A 16,066-nucleotide genomic window follows, 5' to 3' on the forward strand; every position below is an offset into this window, starting at 1 on the left:
GTGGCACTTAGGATTTAAAACTCCTATGCTTACATTTATTCCTTCTATAATAAGTGAATATGATTTTAATTAAAGCAATTTGATATTCTTCCAAAATGTTAATTGGTGGGTTGTCAGAAATTGTGTTTTTTAGATAAAGGGCATTTTTATTTTTTATTTATGTATTTTTTGGCCGTGCCCTGTGGCATGCGGGATCTTAGTTCCTCAATCAGGGATGGAACCCATGCCGCTGGCATTGGGAGCACAGAGTCTTAACCACTGGACATCCAGGGAAGTCCCAGTAAAGCACATTTTTAAATGCTGGTGTTATGAATATGCTTAAGACAAAATTTAATGAAATAAGAGATTTTTAGATCTCACACAATAATAAAAAGTACCTTTAAATAATCAAGGACTCTCATCTCACCATCATAGATATCTCAGTGGAAAAACATGCTAACTCACACCATCGTTTTAGTTTGAGCTGACAAGTATCACAATAAGAGGCTTAACAACAAGGATACACTTTGGGCCAAACAGCCAAATATATAAAGAGCACCAAGCACACCTTTTTTAAAATGACATTTTTATTTAAAAGATTTCAAAATGTGAAGTTATATTTCCCAGAGAATACTGAGCATATCATGTAGCAAATACACAGCCTTTTTTTCATTTTTATTTAACGATATGCTTCTTTACCACAGTCTCACGTCACAGTCCCATGTAATCTAACTTCTGCCCCTACTGCATGCCTGAAACAGTACTTTCAGGTCAGAATAAGAGTGATTAAGAACGCTGGTCCTAAAATGAGACAGTCCCTGGTTTGAATCCTGGCTCTGCCAATGATTTCCTGTGTGACCTTTAACAAATAACTGAACTAGTTTTATTCTCTTGATAAAAGGAGGCTAGGGCTTCCCTGGTGGCGCAGTGGTTGAGAGTCTGCCTGCCGATGCAGGGGACACGGGTTCGTGCCCCGGGCCGGGAAGATCCCACATGCCGCTGAGCGGCTGGGCCCGTGAGCCGTGGCCGCTGAGCCTGTGCATCCGGAGCCTGTGCTCCGCAACGGGAGAGGCCACAACAGTGAGAGGCCCACGTAACACACACACACACACAAAAGGAGGCTAATAATTTACTACCCGATAGGTTTGCTGTAATAATTAAAGCCAGTTAAAGTATATTATGTGTGTAAGAACAGTGCCTGACACAGAGTACTTACATTACATACACTCTGCTCTTGCTAAGGTTTTGTCACTCTGCTTTGGGCAGTGTGGTCCAACAACTGTCTTCCAGCTCAAGGGTATACCCCAATTCCACTGTTTGTGTCTTGCGTATTACAGAATAAAAGCTGTCCAGTTATTACAAGGACCAAGGTGAAAGTGAGATACAACAAAACTATTTTTTAAAGAAATTAGTGAACACTCTTTACTGATCTGTGAAAAAACAAAATAGAAAAAGCTCCTTACCATGGTCAGTACACTGATTTCTGACATCCTCTATGCTTTCTACTTTGATGGCTTCTTGAAGAAAAATGTAACAACTGTCTTGGAACTGAACCCAGGTGGATGAAGGGCAGTCTATGTGGAGAAAGAGATGCGCTATTAAATAACTTTAATTCCATGAATTCCTAAAGATAAAGATATTAGATATTAAGTTTTCACAGAAAAAAAAATGGCAATTTCCCTTGTTAATTTAGCCATAAGGCTCTTGGTCTTTGTTAAAATAAGAAATTGACTAGTGTGATAGGAATTTCTTTTTCACCATTGTACATGTGGGAAAAGGAAAATGCGCCACTGATTCCCTTCTGGTTTGACAGAGCAAAGTTACAAGGCTTTAGGTGTTTAGTAGTTCAGACGTGTAAATTATAGCATATTACATATGCTAATAACCAAGGCAATAAACTATCAAGGAAGACAACCAATCAGAATTACAAGTTTTCTTTGAAGGTTATCTTTGCAGTATATAGTAACAATTCAATTTCAAAAGTCTTAAGAGTCTTACAAGATCTTTTTGTTCAAAATATACTTTCAAGAACAGAGAAGAAAAGAAGTTGCTAGATTATGAATATTCAGACAAGTTTTCCTATTGCACAAGAAAACAAGATTGATGTTTTTATGAATGTTTTAATTTAACACTTGATCAAAGCAGATTCTTTGAACCAGTTTTATGAAACAGAACCATACTTCTTCCTCTATTGCTGTAGAGGGTCATCTCCTTCATCTCTGTCTTTTGGTGTTATTCATTATAAAGATGTGTATTTTTCAGCCTTGCCTCTGGAATTTCACTAGTTAGCATTAGAAGCAAAAGTAGGCCTGTTAAGACCTTGATTTCACTGGCCAGAATGGAGAAAGGATGTGAAGATTTTATTGAATTCCAGTGAATAAAGGAACATTAAGGCATTAACCTTCCATATTCTCTTAGGTCTGTATAGGGAAAATCACTTTTTACCTGTTTTTATTTTTGCAGGATCTCAGTTCCTCGACCAGGGATTGAACCCAGACCACAGCAGTGAAATCACCAAATCCTAACCACTAGACCTAGCGCCATGGAACTCCCTGAATTACAATTTTAATATAAACAAGTAGAAGAATGGCTTACTACAAAGATCAGAATTGAACAATCAGCTACGTTAGTCTAAATTCAACAACCTCCATTTCACTAAGCTCCGAATATGGCAGAGCCCATTCATTGTCTCCAGTACTTGACCTCAGCTTCTTATACAGCACAGACTACAGGCCACCAAGCTACACTATCTCCCAGTCTGCTGGTGGCTTCTGGATAATGAAGTGTGAGCAGAAGTGAAATGTGCAAAAATATGCCTTTAAAAGGAAAGAGTGTGCTCCCTGGACCACATTTCCTCTTTCCCTCTGGCTAAAATGTAGCTAGCTATCTTCAATCAATCGTGTAAACAATGGAAACAGCCTAGGAATAACAGTAACAAGATAAAAGGATCCTAAGTGAAGCCAACATATCACACTCAGGTTGTAAAGAGAGAGAAAATAAACTTCGATCTTGTTAAGCCATTGTTAATTCAGGTCATTGTTATAGCAGCTGAATCAATAACCTAATTAATACAATGGGCTACTTAAAATTATCTCAATTTGTGAGTCATGAGTTTTTCTCTGGCCTCATACTGCTACATTTAGTGATTAAATCATCCAAGATGTACTAGCCTGAGGGTAGGCATCCCAAGATACAATTTATTTTGTATATAGGTTTTTTTTTTTTTTCCTTCCTGCTGTTTATAAATTCTTGTCTTACACGTGTGACTACCTTGGTTTGAACTCCGGTAGGAATCTAGAACTTTCCCATTATGGTGGATTAAAGTTGGATAGGGATGTTTTAACAACAAGCACTTTGCTTTGCGAAAATGCTCACAATAAACCATTAATTTAAAAAAATCTCACTATAAAAATATATCTGCAGTATGATTCCAATGTTTAAAAAACAAGGAAGTCTAAAATATCATGTATCACTTATAAGTGGAATCTAAAAAAAGGGTACAAATGAACTTATCTACACAACAAATAGAGTTACAGACATAGAAAATAAACTTATGGTTACCAGGGGGTAATGGGGGGAGGGATAAATTGGAAGATTGGGATTGATATATATATACACTACTATATATAAAACAGATAACTAATAAGGACCTACTGTATAACACAGGGAACTCTACTCAATAATCTGTAATGGCCTATATGGCAAAAGAATCAAAAAAAGAGTGGAGATATATATATGTATAACTGATTCTCTTTGCTGTACACCTGAAACTAACTAACAAACTAACAACATTGTAAATCAACTATACTCCAATAAAAATACAAAAAATAATAAAGTAAAAGTAAATTAAATTTTAAAAAAGCAAGGAAGTCTAGAAAAGTTCAGGAATTGGAAAGGCATTTTGTAGGAAGAAGGCTCAGGAAGGGCCTGAAAACAAGGTGCTTGGTTGAAAGTCTGTATGTGGAGCAGACCCTTAGATCCTCTTCCTGAGAAGCAGTATTCAGCCATCTCGGTTTCTCCGTACACCTCTGCTGCCTTCTTTGAAAGTCTGGCCCTTACTCAGAAGAAAAGACTTTTATTCCTCCGTTTCCACTTCCAGACCATCAAACATTACTCACTGCTCATCCTTTGAGATTCAGGCCATCTATCTACTCCACTTTCTCTAAGACACCACCACTGTAATGTATTTTAACTTCCGCTTGTAATTTCATCACATAGTTCTTTCTCTTAGAAATCACCATCCAGTGGCCATGTAAAGTAGCAGAAGGAACACAACTTTGAAGTCAGACAGACCTGTATTTTTATCTTGGTGGTGAGACCTTGGACACTTATTTCCTGTGTTTCCTCAGGCAAAAAAAGGGATAACAACCTCATTGGATTGTCGTTGTGAACATTAAGAAGCAACAAAACTGCACAGCACGGTGCCTAGTACAAGGAAGGTGCTCAAAATATTGTAGCTTTTATTAACTCTACCATCCTCGGCACCCTTCTCTAGAGAGAGTGACCTCTCTGAAAATAGGGGCTGAGCCTTATTTTTGAATCCCCAACACCTCAGATAGCTCCTTGGACTATAATAGGGACCAAAATATTTTGCTAAATGAATGAATGAATCCTATCTCCTCTACATCCTTAAATGGCTTAATTTATCACCCCTTCAGCATCCTCAAACACTCCCTTTGCAGTGTATTCATCTTTTCCTTCTAGAAGCATGCTGTTTCTTATACCCTGGAATAGAACTGGATTGACCTTGCTGCCAATTCTAACACCGTTACTGGTAGAGTTGGCCCTCGGTATCTGTGGATGTGGAGCCCTCGGGTACAGAGGACCGACTGTACTATGCCACTTTATATAAGATACTTGAGCATCCTTGGATTTTGATATCCACAGAGGGTCCTGGTACCAGTCCCCTGCAGATACCAAGAGACTATACTTTTTAAAAATTAAACTTTTTATTGAAATACAATATACAATGTGCAAATCATACATACCCATCTTGGTGAATCTGCATAGAATGAACATACCCATGTAATCATCGGTGAGATGAAGAAACAGACCATTAACCAAACCCGTTTGGTCCACTCACTTCCAAAGGTAATCACACCTAACTTCTAACACCACAGATTAGTTCTGTCAGTTTTTGAACTCTATAGTAATGAACACACACAGTATGTACTCTTTTGTGTCTGGCTTCTTTTGATAAACATTACTTTTATGAGATTTATTTATGTTGTAGCATGTAGCTGTAGGTTCTTTCTCATTGCTATATAGTATTGTATGAATTTATTCATTCTGTTGATGAATGTTTGGGTAGTTTCTACTTTGTGGCCATGACAATAATATGATGCTATAAATATCCTCTGCACATGTTTTGGTGCACATATGCATGCTTTCTTGTGGGTATATTTCTAGAAGTAGATTGCTGGGCCATAGAGTGTACACGTGTCCAGCTCTGGCAGATACTGCCAAACACTTTTCCAAAGTGGTTATAATCCTTTTAAACAAGTAGGTTTAAAAAAAAAACACCCAGTTTGATAATCTTTGTCTTTTGAGTATTTCCATTAATATTTAACATAGTTATTGATGTATTTGAGTTTATATCTACCATCCTACTATTCATTTTCTATTTTTCCTATGTGTTTTATGTTCTTTTTTTTCCCCTTTGTTGTCTTCTTTTTGGATTATTAAACAATTTTATATTCCATTTTTCTTTTAGCTTATTAATTACACATTCTTTAATTTTATTTCTATAGTGGGTACCCTGAAAATTACAGCATGCAACCTTGATTTATTAGTAACTAAAATAAATTAGTACTTTTACCATTTCCTAGACAGCACTAGGATCTTACAGTAATTTAACTTCTCTTCCTTTGTGTTATGGTTGTATTACTATTTTGCATGGTCAATGTTCATTTAGTTTTAAACACATATTTACCTCCTCTGTTGCTTTTCATTCCTTCTTACATTTCTGTATTACTAATTGTAATAATTTTCTGTTTGCCTGAATAAACCCCTTTAATGGTAGGTCTACTACAAATTCCCTCAATTCTTGATTTTCTGTAAATGTCTTTATACTGCCTTCCTTTGAAGGATATTTTTGCAAATACAAAATTCTGGAATGGCAGCTTATCTTTCATTGAAGATGTAGATAATTTTACTGTTTTGGCTTCCATCATGCCTATTGAGAAATCAGGTATTAGTCTGATTGTTACTCTTTGATGGCTGCTTTCAAGATTTTCTTTGTCATCTTTGGTTTTAAGTAGTTTGACAGTGGTATGCCTAGTATTTTTTTTTTAATCCTGGTAATAATGTAATGCAATTATTGAATCTGTGGGTTTATTTTCACTGTTCACTTTTGGAAAGTTCTTGGCCATCATCACTTCAAATAATGATTCTCCTCCATTTTCTTTCTCCTCCCTTTCTGGGACTCAAAATACATATATGTTAGATTTCTCACCATGTCCAATATGTTTATTTTGCTCTTTTCTATTTTTAATACTTTTGGCTCTCCATATCATAATCTTGTTCTTTCTGGTTTACTAATCTACTCTTCAGTTTTAACAAATCTGCTATTAAACCCATCTACTGAGTTCATAATGTCAGCTATTTTTCAGTTATAGAATTTCAGCTTGTTTGTATTTTTATAGATTCTGAGTCTCTGGTGAAATTCTCAATCTTATAAACATTCTCAAACTTATTACGATTATTTTATTTTTTATTTCTTTATTTTTTATTTTATTATTTATTTGATTGCACAGGCGGGCTCCTTAGTTGCGGCACATGGGCTCCTTAGTTGTGGCTCATGGGCTCCTTAGTTGCAGCTCGCTGGCTCCTTAGTTGCAGCATGCATGTGGGATCTAGTTCCCTGACCAGGGATTGAACCCGGGCCGCCTGCATTGGGTGCGTGTAGTCTTAACCACTGCGCCACCAGGGCAGTCTCTATTACGATTATTTTAAAGTTCATTTTTGAAAACTCTAATTTCTGGGTCACCTGTTGGTCTGTTTTTATTTTCCCTGCTTTGGCCTGTTTCTTATTATGCCTGGTAGTTTTTGTTTTTGTTTCTGTTTTTTTTTTATATCAAATACCAGATACTGTGCAGGAAAAATTGCACAGTATCTGGTATTTAATATTTAAAATTAAAAAAAATTGCAGAGGCTCTAGAGGATGTCATTCTCCCCTAGAAAGGATTCTGGTAGGCATCTGGAGTATTGAAGATTATCTTAATACAATCAAGGGTGGAGTCCACCTGAGGGGGATGTTACAGCCTTTGTGAGGCCCAATATCCATGGATTCCAACTGAAAGCCTGGATATTAGCTAAAGTCCCTCCCCTCTGGCAAGTAAAAACTCAAATTTTTGTCTCCTTAACACCATGAGAATGCCAAAAACTCTGCTCTGCTTTTAGCTGCTTAAAATTTGGGCAACTCTCCTAAAGGGAAAAGTAGTGCACACAGAATATTGGGCTCGCATCAACGAGTTGCCTTAGCAGCTCTCTGATGCCTGCGAAAACCATTATTATGGAATTTTATTTAGATTTTCCAGTTGTTCTTAGTGGGAGTGTTAGTATCCCACTCCACTATAGCCAGAAGCAGAATTCCCTCTTTCACACTTTTAAGCAAGTTATCGATAAGTGCTACCATCATCCATCTAAAAATCGTTTGCTGAGCAACTCCCATATGTCAGATACAACGGTCAGTGCTAAGGAGTAAGGATAAAAGGATTTAAGGGGAATGGGTCCTACACTTGAAGTGCTCAGTCTGATAGGAGAGTCAGACACATATAAATAACAAAGGTGTGAGAGGTTAAATGCTATAAGACTATACATGAAAAAGTAATAACTTGTAGAGTAAGGAACTATTTCAAAAAGGAGACAATATTTGAGCTGCAATTTGCAGGACAAATGACTTTACCATGTGGAAAAGGAAAAATAAAAAGAAATCCCAGGCAGAGGGAACACCATAAAAAGCACAGTGACAGGCACCTAGTAAGGAGTCAAATATTTGTTGAATGGGTGAACTAAGCAGGTCTCTCCCTCCCCACACTCCTGCGACCAGATGTTTTATGTATTAAGACGTGATAGAGAAAAGAAAAGCAATCATTTCCAGAATGAAACTCAAATTGAAAGTCACAAGGGCACATACTCTGAATTGCAAACTTTGACTTTTTTTTCTTCTCCTATTTTCTTCTGGTTCCCTTTGTTGCTTTTTCTTTAGCCTTATGGAATTGAAAAAAAAATGCAAATGGAAACAGACTCCATTACCACATTTAAGGACACCTGAAACACCTTTATAAAGTGAAACACTGGAAGTCTTGAACCACGGGTTAAGAAATGCCCTCTTGTATCATTTCTAGTCAAAACTATACATAGGATTTGGTACTGACAATAAATAACTCAAGAATATAAAAAAATAATTTTTGAAATACTGTTTAAATGGAATAAAGCATGTCTATTAAGTATACAAAAATATAATCAACACCAAGTGAAGTGAAATTTATAAATTATTTCTTTGTGTACTTGTAGCTCTTAGGCTTTATAATTACAATGAACTCTGACCTCCAAACCATCTACGAAGTATATTCTTTTTTCAGTAGCAACTCGTGGGTCAATTCTCCATGAAATGTCCAACCCTCACCTTCCCATAACCTCTGATCCCTCTGAACTTCTACAGGACTTTGCACTATACAACATGTAAGAGGCCTTTTCTGGTTATAAAGACTAAAGACTTGTTCAGGTTACCCCAAATAATAGAGATGTTTTGCAAGGATACTTGGGGTAATAAGAAATCTGAGGATACTATCCCAGCAAATAGGCCTCCTAGGGTTCTTATATACCAGGTACCCACTAGGTACCCCTACGTAGCTTAGAGTAGTCAGTCTTTGATATAGGAACTTATCCTTATTTTGATTAGTTATGGCTTGGATGGTGAGCATAACATGGAACAAACCATGGCATAAGAACCGTAGGAGGCCGTTCTTGGAAAAGGGGCTGTGTTATCCTTTGATGACTAACACACATTCATGTGCACTGATAAATCCTGCTCTTCTTTATGGTAGTTATCTGATACTTATCCTGTTTTCCCAATTGGACTGTTAACTGCATGACAACAGAGATCATATCTTAAACCTGACTTGTACCCCCAATAATAACTATGATAGAGTTTTGTACATAACACAGATAGCCTGCAGAGAAATGGGACAGTGCAGGGTTCTGATTAAGCACATTAAGCTATGGAGAAAAGTCTGGCTCTGACTACATGACCTCGGGTATGTTACTTAACTGTGCTCCAATTTCCCTATTTGTAAAATGGGGATGATAACAGTACCTATCTCAGGGAGTTGTTGTGAGAAAATTGTTTTAGGTGCTAGGGATTCCACAGTGAACAAAAAGGAACAAAAATCCTGCCATCCCGGAGCTTATATTCTAGTTGAGGCAGATATATGAAGGCAAGATAAATAGGTAAAATAATATGTTAGATGGTATTTTTTTTTTTTTTTCCGGTACGCGGGCCTCTCACTGCTGTGGCCTCTCCCGTGGTGGAGCACAGGCTCCGGACGCGCAGGCTCAGCGGCCATGGCTCACGGGCCCAGCCGCTCCGTGGCACGTGGGATCCTCCCGTACCGGGGCACGAACCCGTGTCCCCTGCATCGGCAGGCAGACCCTCAACCACTGCGCCACCGGGGAAGCCCTGGTATTTTATTTAGATAGTACATTAGCAATCTATTGCTATGTAACAAATTAGCAACTTAAAACAATAAAAACCTTTATTATCTCACACAATTTCTCTGCATCAGGAATTGAGAAACAGCTGCTTAGCTGGGTGATTTTGGCTTGGCATCTCTCATAAAGTTTCAGTCAGGGTTGCATCTATCTGAAAAGTGAACTGGGGCTGGAGAATCAGCCACCAAGTGAGTAGGAGCTGGCTGTGGGTAGGAGGTCTCAGTTCCTCACCATGTGGACTTCTCCACATGGCTGCTCAAGGGTCCTTATGACATGGCAGGTGGCTTCCCTAAGAGCAAGTGATTCAAATGAGAACAAGGTAGAAGTGCAATGTCTTTTACAATCCAGCCTTGGGAGCCACTCTCCATTATTTCCACAGTGTCCTGTTGGTTATACAGGATACAGGTCAGCCCTATTCAGTGAAGAGTATGAATCCCAGGAGGCAAGAATCTTTGGGGCCATCTTGGAGGCTAGCAACCACAGATAAGAGATGCCAGGTCCTGACTGTAGGGTGGGGGCTGGGGTTGAAGTTGTAGAAAGGTGTCCAAGGAAGACGTCATTCTACAGGTGACATATACAAAAAGAGATCTGAAGGAGCTGAAGGAAAAGAGCCAAGTACTTATCTAGGTCACACAGGCCTCTGAGATGGGAATGATTGTGATGATTATGATAACTGACGAAGCCCCTTGTAGAATAATTCAATAAGCAATATGTGATAAGACAAGAAAAAGCCCCCAAACCCAAAAATAAAAACAAAAAGCTATAGGCAGAAAAGCAGAAAACAAACTGTTAACTTCATATCCTTACAACTTTCAACTGTTTTTTCCTTAGGCTCATTTTCGCATTAGCAATGAACTCCAGTTAATGTAGCACTGAACCCTTCTTCTCATGCTACCAGTCAGAGTGTCTGCCCCAGAAACAAGCTTTAAGCACTACTCAAGACATACATTTTTACTTTGGGAGAAGAGTGTTCCAACAGAGGCTGATACCTCTTGTGAGGGAACTTACTGAGGTTCACGCGCTTCATGAGCAGAAAGGCTAAACTAAGTCTTTTTCAATGCTAAGTACCTTTGCTATAATCCTGTTACAATGAAAAACCTGTCTCCCCAAAATACTGCCATAAGTTTTCAATTACGGGTTCTGTAATGTTTTCTAGAAAATATATTTAAAGAAACATCCTTGGGTCAAAAAAAAAAAAAAAAAATCCTGCCCACAAGGCTCTCTCCAAAGTGCTTTTCTGTTACTCTTGCTTCTTCTTCACAGCTGCTGAAAGATAGGTTGTTATTAATAACGCACCTAAATGACTCTTCATGGATTGTATGATTTTATAATTCTATGGATTTAATATGTACAGAAATTTAGGAGCCTGATGAAAATTTTAAAAGCTTGTACTTAAGTCCAAAAGTTTCTAAGTAGATCCTCCGCTTAAAATTATCATGTGCTAAAAGACTAAAATGGCAGAGCCACAAGAATGTTTTGCATTACCAGTCAGCTCTAATGGAAATCTCTGTTCCCTTGTAATTAATTTTTTTAAAGAACCAGGCACAGCATAAGAGGAAGTGATCCTTGGGACAGACTTGTTCTGAATGTTAACAAAGGTGGCAAGATTGTACTTTTTTTTCCTTGTCAATAATAAGACCTTTGCCCCTCTCCTATTAGACATGAGTCAGTCACTTACCTTCCGCAAGGGCAGAGGAAGAGGAAGAAAGAGGCGCTGGTTATTACCTTTATTAAGTATGGAGGAGGACATGGTGTTCCAGGCCCCTGATAATCCGGAGGGCCTGGGCTGCAAGATATCCCTGAATTGTAAGGAAATTCAGCCACTCTGACACTCAGTCCCCTCTCCACGCTACCCAACCTAGCTTCCAAGATGTCCACCCCCATCTTCTCCCTTCACGTCCCTTCTCAGAAAAGCTGTCATGACTTTTATTCATAGAATGAGGGTGCCAGTGTTTCTCTGCACCTTTCTTACTGGGCAACACTGGTCCATTTTCTTACAGATGCAATCTCAAGATTTGTCCTCGAAATCTAAAATAATCTTAAATACTTGATATGTATAATAAAAAATTGTGGACAGCGACCCTGTTGCAAAACTAATTTTCAACACGTAAGCACATTTCTAAAAGCTTCTCAACAATGAAAGAAGTCCTGAAATAATACCTAATTACTATTTCACTTTTTCATTGGAAGGCAAATAAACACTTACTAACATTTCAAAATTTACAATCTGAAATAATTTCCCCTGAAACATCACTGTGCCATTCACAAGGGCCAGAAAAAGTCACATCAACAGATTAAGGTGACTTAATGCTTTAAATTCAATTATGAGATGAGAAGTAAAAATAATTTGAAGGAAACTGCAATCCCATTATCGCCCCCTACTTCTTAAATCATTCATCTAAATTTTTTTGTCCTTTCATTATAAATTAGAATAAAGTACAGAGACACTTTTCAAAACAAAACAAAACAAAAAATCCACAAGATAGTAAAGTTTCTGCTGTTATGGAGCTCCCTTGGTAAGGGGAGCGAAAAGCAAGAAGACAGTGAAGAAACGAGATTCATTCCAAGAGAATTCAGTGCTCTGAAGAAGAGAAAACACGGGGATGTGATAGAGAAGGTGGCATATGAACAGAGCTCTGAACGATATGGGGGTGGGCAGCCATGCCAAGGACTGGGGAAGGGGAGGGGGGTCTGGGCAGAAGAGCCAGGAGGTGGCTGAGTCCCTAGAGGTCATTGTGGATAAAGAGTGAATAGCAGGAAGGGCCGTAAGAGGTGGTGTCAGGGAAGGAGGCAGAGTATTGTAGGTTATGGCAAATCAAAGTGAGAAGCGACGCAGTGACCACAGAATGGGGTTTCCTCTAACATGCTTGTGTTCACTTGTATTCACGCTGCCCACAGGAAACCACTGACCCAAGAAACAGATACCGATCATGTACCATGTACAAAAAGTGCCGTTACAGAAGAACTTTTTAAAAGGGATGCCATGGAACCTTACTCAGGTATTTTTTGTTCATTGTGATTTTTCAAGATACTATCTAAGAACAACACAAGATCATTTACACTAATAAACTACAAAATAACAGAGAACAATAACAATAATTTCCATTTCAGTATTACATTTATACTTTATGCAACACCCTAGGAGCTTTTCTGTTAAGACCTTGCCATTCAGCAAATTCCATGAGAACCTTGAAAAGCTCTTTCTTTACTTAGTTCTAAGCCAAATGTGATTCCTGATCTTGTCTGGATAGACTTGTGAAGTACGATGATAAAACACATAGTTTTTCAGCCCTGTGTTATCAACACGTATGGGAATGTGCTCAGTAACCATACACATCAACAGATATAAAGTGGCACTCGTGACATAATTTTCTAGTTGCAATAATTACCCTTCACTTCGTATGAAGAGAACAAGGGAAAACCAAGATTCACCATGCCTGGAATAGGTGCTAGACATGGAGTTCTCACTGAATGCTCACTACAGCCCTATGGGTATTATCTCCATTTTACTGAAGTGCAATGACTTGCGCAATTCGGTCAAGGCCACAGAGTCTGTACCTAACTCCAAAGCTCACGCTCCTTCAAATTAATCCTTCAAACCTCCTGAGAGAAGCTGATTAATTAATAGCAATCATTTCTTCGACAGGCACTTCTTCAGCTCTTGAAAAGTCTATTTAACCATACTGGACTTATAAAAGGAAAAAGAACAAAACTTTCCAAAGATAGTTTTGAGACAGGCTGGGACCTGGGACCCTTTGCTGCAGTGCTTGCACCTGGACAAGCGTCTCCTCCAGCAACAGAATGCAAAGAAACTATAAGAGACTAAAAATAACTGCACACATGCACAGTTGGGGCAAATTATGAGCAACAAGATACAAAAAGATCAAAACCCAACTGCCACTTCTGAGCTGCCAGGAGCAAAGGCAGGGTACTGCGCATGATCCCTGCACACAGCACACCAAGGGGGTGGGCAGTCCACCTAAGCAACCTCTCCAGCCACCCATGTCAGCTCCTACCCTCAACCCCACTTAGGGGATCAGCTCGTCCCCACTTAGGGACCAAGCAAGGGCACTTGTTACTTGTTCTCGCTCCCTCACGCTGCAGCACGAGTCCCTAATAAAGCCTCGCCTGAATTCCTCATTTGGCCTCGTCAATTTCTATTAAGGCGCCCAAGAGCCCAGGTGGGTAACAGCCTGTCTTCCACTGCTGACCAAAACAGCTTCTCTTAAAAAGAGAGATACCACACAATCTAGAAACGGACTTTTAAAAAAAATCTGACAAGAAAAGTATTTGTTTTACTGAGCCTGACATATGAAGGCGCAGCAACCCAGAGGGTGGCTTAAATGGGCGTTTAGATGTTACTGGCAAACATACGGAGGGCGTGCATAAGGACGGATTCACAGAATCTCTAGTCCAGCCTTGTTTTGGACAAAACGGATGTGCTCAGTCTCAACAGTGTGAAACTCTTGTTTCTGCTCCTCCATAGGCAGCAGATGGCATAACTGGTCATAAATGCTGGTCGACAAAAGGTGTCAGGATAGGAGCTTTGAGTTTGTAAAAAAAAAAAAAAAAAAAAGCAACTTCTGAGCTGCTTACTCTACTGCGGCCTCCAATACTGAGATCCTTTAATATATTCCCGTCTGTCAGCAGGCTTCTAGAAGGAATTTATAAAATGGCAGTGAAATTCACGGGGGGGGGGGGGAGCCAAACTCTTGCATAATCATTTTATTCAAACCCACGCAAGTACTCACTTAGTTCTTGTTTATTTTGCTCCTTAATTCCTGGAATTGTTCAATCAATAGTGATTTTGGATGGAAGTCTTTCCCCAGAGTTTCCCCCATCATTTTTGACATGTTTGCAAGAGAAACTTGTTTAAAAAAACACAAAACATTCAGGAGAATTGTCCATTTTCCTCACGATTCATTTTGGAAATGACTGACTAATCAAGAGTAATTTTTCAGATGTCACTTGCACAACAGCAGACTGGACAAAGATTTTTAAATCACACGACTTAAGTGGAATTCAGGCCTCGCCTGTTCTCGTCCCACTTCCATTCAGGGTTATTTGGCTGAACTGTTTTCCTGTTTCGACAACTTGAACACCAACCAATTGGTCAAACAACGCCGAGAGCAAAAGAGGGCCAGCTTCCTCCCACCCCCCGTCTCCGCCGCTCACGAGCTGAGGACATCTCCGCAGCCAACTTCCCCACTTCTCCTTTCAGCCCCAAATGGCCCTGAAACTATGTTCGTCCTGGGGCTCGAAGTCCCTCCGCTCTCCTGTCAATTAGCGCCGTTTGGGACCCCTGCTCGCGAGTGGGGTCTGCGCCGAGGACGGGGACGCGGCGGGAGACGAAGGGCGCTCTCGGGTCCCCGGCGACCCCCTCCCCGGCGGCGCTCTTTCGGAACCCACCGAACGCGGAGGAGGCGGGGGGTGACCAGACGCCAGGGCGCACGGGGGCGCGTGGGGTGGGCGTACAGGGGAGCGCGACATGTCCGTCGAGTTGCAGCCCTCGGCCGCGGAGTGGGTGGAGGGTCTCCGCCGGGCGGCGGGAAGGCGGTCGCTCCGGGCCCGGGCTCCCAGGCCGAAGAGGGGGCGCGGCAAGAGGCCAGCTTACCCGCGGCGGCGGCGGCGGCGACTGCGAGGCCCAGCAACGGCAGCAGGAGAGCGGGCGGCGCGGCGCGGGGCATGACTGTGCTGCGGGCCCGGCGCGCGCGCTGCTCGGAAGTGCGGAGCCGCCGCCCGACCCCTCCCACCCGCGGCCCCTAACCCGCCCGAGTGCCCGCCCGCGCTGCCTTCCGGCCGGCGCTCCGGCTCTCCGTGATTTTTAACACTTGTCGTCTGAACTGAAATAAATTCAGCCTCTCAAAAATGTTGCCAAAGTAGTACAAGGAATTTCCGTAACCCTTCAGCCAGCTTTTCTAAATATTAACGTCGTATGTAACTCCAGTACAATGAGTCAAAGCCAGCATGTTAACACGGGTGTAATACTGTGGACTAATCTACAGCCGTTATCACATTTCACCAATTGTCCCTCTGATGTTCTTTTTCTGTTCTAAAATCCAAGCCAGGGTCATACACTGTTGAGATGTGACGTCTCCTCAGTCTCTTTAATGTGGGACAGTTCCTGTGTCATTGCTTATCTTTCACCATCGATCTGGACACAAGTTTAAAGAGTACTGGCCAGTCGCTATGTAGAATGTCCTTTAGTTTCAGTTTGTCTGATGTCTCTTCCTGAGGGAGATTAGAAGAACAGGATTCAGGTTACGTTTTTGTTTTGTTGTTGTTTGTTTGTTTTCTGGCAAGAGTACCACAAAAGCCATATGCCCAGCCCAGGAGGACCATGTCATTCTGTCTCATCACTGGTGATGTTAAC

General features: G+C 40.4%; 1 protein-coding gene across 2 annotated transcripts in view; it reads right to left on the reverse strand.

The window, feature by feature from the left end:
* The window catches only part of LOC309809112 (CD302 antigen), a 128,166-nt gene that overhangs the window by 14,133 nt on the left and 97,967 nt on the right, over positions 1-16,066 (reverse strand). Inside the window, exons 1-2 of one of the 2 annotated variants that reach the window (XM_082629884.1) lie at positions 15,308-15,458; positions 1,443-1,553 (exon numbers count right to left, since the gene is read on the reverse strand). In XM_082629884.1, the coding sequence (XP_082486010.1) occupies positions 1,443-1,553; positions 15,308-15,380 (184 nt within the window). In that variant the 5' untranslated portion in view covers positions 15,381-15,458. Of the gene's footprint in view, positions 1-1,442; positions 1,554-15,307; positions 15,459-16,066 lie in introns of those variants that run through there. The other variant, XM_082629885.1, reaches the window with a different exon arrangement.

Source organism: Mesoplodon mirus (genome assembly GCF_964341445.2).
Source record: "Mesoplodon mirus genome assembly, chromosome: 8".
In the NCBI taxonomy this organism is placed as follows: Eukaryota; Metazoa; Chordata; class Mammalia; order Artiodactyla; family Ziphiidae; genus Mesoplodon; species Mesoplodon mirus.